The sequence below is a fragment of the Palaemon carinicauda genome, chromosome 11 (assembly GCF_036898095.1).
Source record: "Palaemon carinicauda isolate YSFRI2023 chromosome 11, ASM3689809v2, whole genome shotgun sequence".
NCBI lineage: Eukaryota > Metazoa > Arthropoda > Malacostraca > Decapoda > Palaemonidae > Palaemon > Palaemon carinicauda.
The window spans coordinates 128,551,894-128,561,893 of NC_090735.1; the positions used below are offsets into that span (position 1 = coordinate 128,551,894).

The 10,000-nt window shown below is 30.6% G+C and overlaps 1 protein-coding gene across 1 annotated transcript in view; it reads left to right on the forward strand.

Moving 5' to 3' along the window:
• Positions 1 to 10,000, forward strand: part of LOC137649480 (pikachurin-like) — a 494,589-nt gene that overhangs the window by 410,895 nt on the left and 73,694 nt on the right. Inside the window, exon 2 of the mRNA XM_068382464.1 lies at positions 245 to 361. Within this exon, the coding sequence (XP_068238565.1) occupies positions 245 to 361 (117 nt within the window). The remainder of the gene's footprint in view (positions 1 to 244; positions 362 to 10,000) is intronic.

Sequence of the window (10,000 nt, forward strand, 5' to 3'; positions counted from 1 at the left end):
AACTTGTAGTTTTTTCTGTTTTGTAAGGAACATAGAAACAGAAAAATTAACTTTAGTTATACAAACTTTTAGTTATTTCTGTTTTTTAAGGAGCATACAACTAGAAAATATCACTTCGATTATAGGAACTTGTAGTTTTAACCTGTCAGGTTATTAAGTTATCGGCCCTATCGATTTTCTCTGTAACATTATTCACAACATTCCTGCTTGTATTATTCTTTATTTAAACCCTTTACGTTTCCAGGTCTCTGCGAAAACAACGCCATCTGTGAGCACTTGTGTTTCAATCTCCATGACGGCACGTTCGAGTGTGATTGCCAGAGAGGCTACACCCTCGAACCGGATGGCTACAGCTGTACCAGTAAGTCAATGTATCCGTTCTAATCTGTACATTAGAAATTGTGCAACGTAATTTGAATTGAATTCAAGAGGGACATATATTAGGGAAAATACCTGACCTGAAGTAGTTTTAAGGATGGTTAGATGTTAATCATTTATCCTCTTGTAGTTTGTGCATTTGAAATTGTGCAACGTAATTCGAATTGAATATAAGAGGATCTATTAGGAAAGATATCTGACCGTATATAGTTTGAAGATTAGTTAGATGTTAATCATTTATCCCCTTGTAGTCGTAATTTGAATTGAATTCAAGAGGGACATATATTAGGAAAAAATACCTAACCGGAAGTAGTTTTAAGGATGGTTAGATGTTAATCATTTATCCCCCCTGTAGTTTGTGCATTTAAAATTGTCATTCAATTCGACGTTGATAGATATTTTGAATAAGAAAGTGTTAGCTGTTCTTAATTAGGATGAGGTATGGATTTCAATTCAGTTGTTCCAGTCAGTATATTTTGCGTTCTTATGTTTTTCACTGATTTGGAGGGAAATAGATTCTGTTGAAAAGTAATCCGAAGAAAATGTTACTTTTCTCCCAGTAGATGTTCGCATTCTTCTCAGTCAAGAGTTGAACTTATAGGTTAAGTTTTTTCCTAACAGATTTTGATAAGAAAACTGCTCTATGATTAGTAATCATATGACTTTATTTATCATTTATTCTCAAGTATATGCATCCGTTCTTATTTTTAACTTAAGATATAGATTTGGTATTTATGATTTCTAACCTCTTTTTTTTTAACATGAATACGAGTGTTCAAGTACTATTTTAAACCTTCAGGTGTTAGATAAATCAGTATAAATAAGTGTTCTAACACCATGTACCCACCCACTCGTAAACAAACGTGATTATTATTACTATCACTAGCTAAGCTAATTTACAACCCTAGTTGGGAAAGCAAAATGCTATAAGCCCAAGGGCTCCAACAGGGAAATATTTGCAAGCGCTAAAAATAGCTCAGCAAGCAAACGCTCAGGTTAGAAAATGAGAATCGTGCTAGATTCCTTTCCGTGCATCACCGCCGATGCAAGAAAGACCAGAATGTAGATTTCAGCAGCGCTGCGTGTGCAAAAAGATTTGCTCGGTCCGCAGTGGACAGTAGGCCTGGCTTTCTGGGGGGGGGGATAGATTTGACTTCTCCGCTTTTAACGCTTGATTAAAATCTGTCAGGGATGGACTCTCTCTCTCTCTCTTATTATGTTTGCTACTCTAAGCACTAAGCTAGTCTCTCTCTCTCTCTCTCTCTCTCTCTCTCTCTCTCTCTCTCTCTCTCTCTCTCTCTCCGTCTTATGTGTACTACTCTAAGCACTAAGGTAGTTCTCTCTCTCTCTCTCTCTCTCTCTCTCTCTCTCTCTCTCTCTCTCTCTCTCTCTCTCTCTCTCTCTCTCGTAGCAGAGTGAAGTTTTCTCTTTGATCTGAGGAAAGATGGGCTACTTTTCCTCTCGAGACGAGATATAATTTTCTCCCTTTCCATAAGAAAAAAAAAACTCCTAATTATTCCTGCGGATTGATAATGTTGCTAATTTTTCTTTTACCTACATGAAGATTTTCTTGTGGAATTTTATTTTAATTCCATTAATTACATGAAGAGTGAGATTTAAAATCTTCCTAATGAGACTTTTTCAATGCACGTTTATCATGTTACTTTTTATCGTCCGTGTTTTTTTTTTTTCAGTCGCTTTTATTTAACGTACGGGTAAAGAATATTGAAAAGCCCGTGTTTTTCCATATGCACGAGAGTACTGTATGAATTGGGCGTACTGCATCGCTTAAGTCTTATGTATAATAAACATGGAACTTTAACGTCATTTCTTCTTTGTTGTTGTTAATACGTTCAGGAAACGATCAGTTTTACCTCAATGCTGAATCAGCCTATAGTCAATCTTATGAAGACTTTCACCTTCAATAAATTGAAACCTTTTTCATGTCTGAGGTTTGTCCATTTTCATTACTACGCTGGCCAGTGAGGATTGATTATGGTGAGAGACTTTTGTCTGATTGCCCACAGCAAACCAACCTAGTATGGGTGGCCCTGCCTAGCACAGCATGGCTGATCAGGGCGATACACAAACCCTTCCACCACATTAAGGTATCCCCACTCAAAAAGAGATAGAACTGTTATTATTATTATTATTATTATTATTATTATTATTATTATTTAAATATATATATATATATATATATATATATATATATATATATATCGTAAAAGTATGCTGTTTTGGGGTCTATTTTACGGTACCGTGTAACGAAAGGCAAATTGGTTACAGCCTGAAGATGAGGTGTATACCTCGAAAGCTCATATATATATATATATATATATATATATATATATATATATATATATATATATATATATATATATATATATCCAGTATACATTAATATATGCATACATACACACACACACACACACACATATATATATATATATATATATATATATATATGTATATATGTATATATATATATATCATCATCATCATTTCTTCATTATTCGAAAGCTAAAGTAATTTGTAGAAATCTTGAGATGGAACTTCATAATAAACAATATCTTTAAACCGCCAGAAACTGTTAGCGCCGTCATGAGCAATATCTTGATTTCTTCAACCTGTACTATAAGTATGCTTCAGGCTTCGAGTGAAGTGTGATTATTCATAGAAAACAGAGAAATGATTTTAATCTTTCTCGGACGACAGTTCAGGGCATAGAATATTTCAATTGTAAATACACTATATGTAAAATACAGAAATATTTATGTAAATTTACTATGATGCATATATGTTATAAACGGTAAGATTGTAAATATGTATTTCATAATAAAAGATGAAAAAAAATATTCTTGTTGAAGAACTAGGGAATAAACGTAGTAATGCGAAATAAGTCGATCTATATATAAATCAAAAGTTTATATGATATAAAAACAAGAGAAAAAACATTAAGTCTTCAGTTTTATCTCCATTTGTCTCTAGTTGCTCCCTAGAGTTGAATGGTCTTCCAGGTCCCATCGCAAGGCTACATGGCCCAAGTTGATAAATCCTAAATCAGATCTATAAACTACAGTGGGGAAACGATTCTTTATATCGAAGTTTAACCGAAACTATTCTGTATATTCAAGTTTAATCGAGACTATTCTCTATATTGGAGTTTGATTTAGACCATTCTGTATATCAGAGTTCAATCGAGACTATTCTATATATTGGAGTTCAATCGAGACTATTCTGCATATCGGAGTTTAATCGAGACTATTTCGTTTATCAGAGTTTAATCGAGACTATTCTATATATCGGAGTTTAATCGAGGACTATTCTGTATATCGGAGTTCAATCGAGACTATTCTAAATATCGAAGTTCAATCGAGACTATTCTGTATATCGGTGTTCAATTTAGACTATTCTGTATATAGGAGTTCAATCGAGGCTATTCTATATATCAGAGTTCAATCGAGACTATTTTGTATATCGAAGTTCATTCGAGACTATTTTGTATATCTGAGTTTAATCGAGACTATTCTATATATCGGAGTTCAATCGAGACGATTTTATATATCGGAGTTCAATCGAGACTATTCTGTATATCGGAGTTCAATCGAGACTTGGTGGCAGCGGTTCAATTCCCGCTCAGATTTATAGAATCTATGAAACACGTCCCAACCAACTCCCTAGTGAGATCGAATAGGGAGCGTTCGATCCCTGACATTAAATAATATAATTTGAAATTTAGAGTAAAAAAAAAAGGATTAGGCTTATACCAATCTCTGCTCTGGGAACTCTCTGAGATAAAAGACTAAATCCTTTTGGAGCAATTCCCTTCAATAGGAAAAAGCGTATGGGTAATATATATATATATATATATATATATATATATATATATAGAATTATATATATATACACATACATATATATATATATATATATATATATATATATATGTATATATATATATATATATATATATATGTGTGTGTGTGTGTGTGGTGTACCGGTAGCTATGTAAAAGGTGTAAGATGTATATATATATATATATATATATATATATATATATATATATATATATATATGTGTGTGTGTGTGTGTGTGTGTGTGTGTGTGTGTGTGTGTGTTTATATATATAAAAATATAAGCAATATAAAACAAGTGAATAACACTTAGATTTATTTCAACCATCTATTATTTCCTATTCTATTTTCTTTGACGAACCGTAACCATAATATCCCCTCAGTTCGTAAAAGGATTTCTCTCAGTTTTATAGAAAAACTTCAACTCCTTATCTTCTTCACTGTCAGTTACATATCACAGTAGATTAAGAATCGGAAGCTTTTATATTTGTTAAGAGACAGATAAGGCTGACTCCACTTGCTGTAGGGGATGCTAGTTCCAGCTCCTCAAAAAGTGGTCGAGATATCAAGATGGGGGGGGGGGGGGGGGGCTGTTATCGAGACGTAGATCAGCAAGCTGGGTTTCTTGCTGGCTGTCTGATTAGGTTGACATGGAAAATGGAGGGGATTTCTAAAATGTAGAGCAAAATGTCCCTTTTGGTGACCAATAATGATAATAAAAGTATTAATAATAATAATGATAATAATAGTAATACTAATAATGATAATAATGATGATAAGAATAATAATAATGATAATAATAATAATAACAATAATAATAATAATAATAATAATAATAATAATAAAGATGATAATGATGATAATAATTATAATAATAATAATTATTATTATTATTATTATTATTATTATTATTATTATTATTATTATTATTATTATAACATATTTCACATGAATATTCTGGTTCTTGTAAATGCAGTTTATGTAAAATAAAAGATTATATAAATATACTATCATGTATATATGTTATGAATTGTAAGATTGTAAATGTGTATTTCTTAGTAAGAGCTTGGTTATGTCTCAACATTCCTCGATATACTGAGAGAGAGAGAGAGAGAGAGAGAGAGAGAGAGGAGAGAGAGAGAGAGAGAGAGAGAGAGAGAGAGAGAGAGAGAGAGTTTCATTTGGTTATATACGGACTGTCACAAGCTAGCCTCAGATTTCTTTTTCGAAAGGGCAAGCAGATGTTTGATTCACTCAAGAATATTTCATAAGCAGACAAAAAATTCGTCTGACATTCGATATTTATGCGTACGTAGAATAGAATAGCACTGAGCATATACGCTTTAAAAAGTATAAAAATATTTATAACATTAATATGGTCGTACCTTCTCTTCTGATAATAAGATTTAAAACTAATATTAAAAAAATATTCACGACTAAATATATATTTTATTTAGAAAAATATTTAGATAAATAGTAAAACTTTCAATTGTAAATACACTATATGTAAAATAAATTAAAAAAAAAAGTTGTAAATATACTATGATGTATTTATGTTATAAAATGTAAGATTGTAAATGTGTATTTCCTAATACAAGAAAAAAAAATTGGATTTGTACCAACCGTGTGTCACACGATCGTACATAGTTCATTTTGTGTATATATTATGCTAGTACCTTCGCTCTTCCCTCGCACTAAAATGAACCAGATTAAACATGTTCGCTTTTTTCCTCTGTAACATTGTCCTGTTTTTCGAACATGAAATTTCTTGTTGCTTTGAGCTTTTGTATATAAAGGAGAGTGTTCTATAATAAATTTACTCAGTTGCTTGCATCCTGCCTTTGAGCCACAACCTTCTCTCGGCCCGTCACAGATTATTAGTTAGGCGAAAATCATTCGAAATTGTTTTTATCGAGATTGAGAGTCTGTTACGGTCTTAAAATCGCTATTATTATTATTATTATTATTATTATTATTATTATTATTATTATTATTATTATTATTATTATTATTATTATTATTATTACTTGCTAAACTGCAACCCTAGTTGAAAAAGCTAAAATTGTACGACAGCATCCAAATAAAACAAGGGGAATGAATATAAAAAGAAACTTACAAAAGCACAACACGTTTATTCATGAACTTATAAAGAAAATCTATGTTACTTCTTCGGTTACTTTAACTGACAAATCAAGCTCGCTCTCTCTCTCTCTCTCTCTCTCTCTCTCTCTCTCTCTCTCTCTCTCTCTCTCTCTCTCTCTCTCTCTCTCTCTCTCTCTCTCTATTGCGAAAAGTATATATTGAATTAGGTTGAAATGGAAGTGTCACATATAATTGTTTTTATGTGTGAGATATATATATATATATATATATATATATATATATATATATATATATATATATATATATATATATATATATATACATACATACATACATACATACACTGTTGAAAACTTGCCCTAAAAACGGTAAAAATCCTGGAATAAATGTTGCCAGGCATTTACTGTCTTAAAAACGGATATGTTGACGTCAAGGAGTGATATTACGGTCAGGTCACCAACAAGTGAAAGATAGTAACAGAGTAGGGTAAAATTATGGTCGCCTGTATTTTACTGAAATACGTCTGAGAAAGGTATATTTTTGCGGAGAATTTCCTTTTAAAATTACGTTTTTTTAAGTGTTTGTGTATATGTATACAGTAGTATATTATATATATATATATATATATATATATATATATATATATATATATATATATATATATATAATGTATGTGTATATATATATACATAATATATATATATATATATATATATATATATATATGTATATATATATATATATATATATATATATATATAATACATATATATATATATATATATATATATATATATATATATATATATATATATATATATATATATAATAATATCAGTTCATCATTCAACATCGACATTCATTGGAAAAATATCCTTATTGGTATGTCATGTGAGAAATAACCGCCGATTATAGTTGGAAAATATCCTCTGTTAGTATGATACATATAGGAGATATTACCCTATCTTCATTATGGAAAGTTCGATAGCTACGTCAGCTTATGAAAATGACTATCATCGTGTCTGGAATATGGCCATTTTAATCACAGTTTTAGGATGGAGCGGTTGATTACTGTAGTCAAATTTAGATAAAAAGTAAAAATTGCTGTTGTAAACACAGCATATGCAAAATAAAAAATTATTCATGTAAATATACGCTGATGTATGAGTATATTTGTTATAAATTGTAGGATTGTAAATGTGTATTTCATAATGGAAAAACTATAGTCCATTTCTTTTATCAAGGCAGATTTGCACCGACTCGCAGCGGTGCACATTTAGCTCGGAAAAGTTTCCTGATCGCTGATTGGTTAGAATTATCTCGTCCAACCAATCAGCGATCAGGAAACTTTTCCGAGCTAAAAGGGCACCACTGCGAGTCGGTGCAAATCTGCATCGCTAAAAGAAATTGACTATAGTCTACTCTAGCTGTGTTGTTAGTGGCAAGATATTGTCCACCCAGCTCTGAAAATGGAGATTGTTCTAGTCCAAAAGTTGATGGTTGATAGTGTGGAACTAATCTTACTACATTAAAAAAAAAAAAAAAAAAAAAAATCTTAATTTCAATCGAAGTTTTCCGTGAAAATACACTGTTTCAGCCGTATTTTAGTAAAGTACAGGCGACCGTAATTTTTACCCTACTTTGTTATCTTTTACAGGTTGGTGACCGAAATATCACTCCTTAACATCAATATATCCGGTTTTTTTTAACGATAAATGCCTGGCAACATTTATTCCAGGATTTTTTTTTTTTTAACAGCAAATTTTTAACAGTGTACAAGGTTTCCTGTGTAATGTGGTTGATAGCTTACTTAATGTACGAAGAAATCTATTTGTACCTCTTTTTAAACGAAATTACAACATTACCATTTAATATAAAATATATATATATATATAAAAATATATATTTTAATTTTAGTGACAATGGCATCGTATTGTGCTTAGCATTATAGTTGATACCATATGCGTGCCCTAATTACCGACTCTGAGTTTACTATAATCCCAATTGAAACAAAAACACCCCACTATTAAACCTTTGCCGTAAAAAAAAAAAAAGAAAAAAAAAAAAAAAAAAAAAAAAAAAATTACGGAGAATTTCCGATTATTATTTTTTTTTTTTTTTTTAAATACACATCGCAGTATATTTAGCATTTTATGTTCCAAACTGGATCTTGGCGTGCCACACCACAGTCTTTCTGTCGTCCTATGAAATTATTCGTGCATGACTTCTCATGTCTGCTAAACATTAAGGATCTTTAATAGTTCACATTCGGGCTGTATTGATCCTTCATTCTCGCAAACTGTAATCATTTCCTATTCTCCGTTCCCGCTTCCTTTCTTTCATTTAGCTGTCCAATCTCTTTTAACTAATTCCCAGGTCTCATTCTTAATTAATGATAATTATTAATTATTAAGCCCAATGGCTCCAACAGGGAAGAATAGCCCAGTGAGTAAAGGACACAAGGAAATAAATAACCTACAAGAGAAATAATGAACAATTATTATTATTATTATTATTATTATTATTATTATTATTAATAATAATAATAATAATAATAATAATAATAATAATAATAATAATAATAATAATAATAATAATAATAATAGTTATGCTACAACCCTAGTTGGAAAAGCAGGACGCTATAAGCCCAAGGGCTCCCACAAGGAAAAATAGCCTAGTGAGGAAAGGAAATGAGGAAATAAATAACCTACAAGAGAATTAATGAACAATTTTTATTATAATAATAACAATAATAATAATAATAATTATTATTATTATTATTATTATTATTATTATTATTATTATTATTACTTTCTAAGCTATAACCCTAGTTGGAAAATCAAGACGCTATAAGCCCAAGGGCTCCAACAGGGAAAAATAGACCAGTGAGGAAAGGAAACGGAAATAAATAACCTACAATAGAAGTAATGACAATAAAATAAGTTATTCAAAGAACAGGAACAACATTGAATTTGATCTTTCATATATAAACTGTAAAACTTCCAAAAAGAAAAAAAAAAGAGGAAGAGAAATATGATAGAACAGCGTACGGAGTGTACTCTCAAGCATGTTGAATTGTATCCAATGTCCAAGCGCTTGGTTTTATGGCTCAAATTTCTAGAAATAAAAATGAAAAAACATTGACACCTTTTAGCTTACTCGTCTCCTCCTCTTCTCTACATGATTGATCTCTCTGGGAACTGTCTAAGGTTTGATTTTTTTATCAACATATAGTGTCAGTATTTCCAATAATTGCTTACTTTATAAGCAACATTCGAAGAATGTATCTTTTCACTTTTTAAGCAACATTATAAGAATGTATACTTTCACATTTTTAGCAACAAACTAAGAATGTATCATTTCACATTTTAAGCAACATTCTTATAATGTATACAGTACTTTCACCTTTATAGCAACATTCAAAGAATGTATACCTTCACCTTTTTAGCAACATTCTAAGAATGTATACTTTCACCTTTGTAGCATCATACTAAGAATGTATACTTTCCCCTTTGTAGCAACATACTAAAATGTATTTTCAACTTTTTAGCAGCATTCTAAGAATGTTACTTTCACTTTTTAAGCAACAATCTAAGATTGCATACTTTCACCTGTTTAACAACATACTAAAATGTATCTTTTCACCTTTGTAGTAACCTACT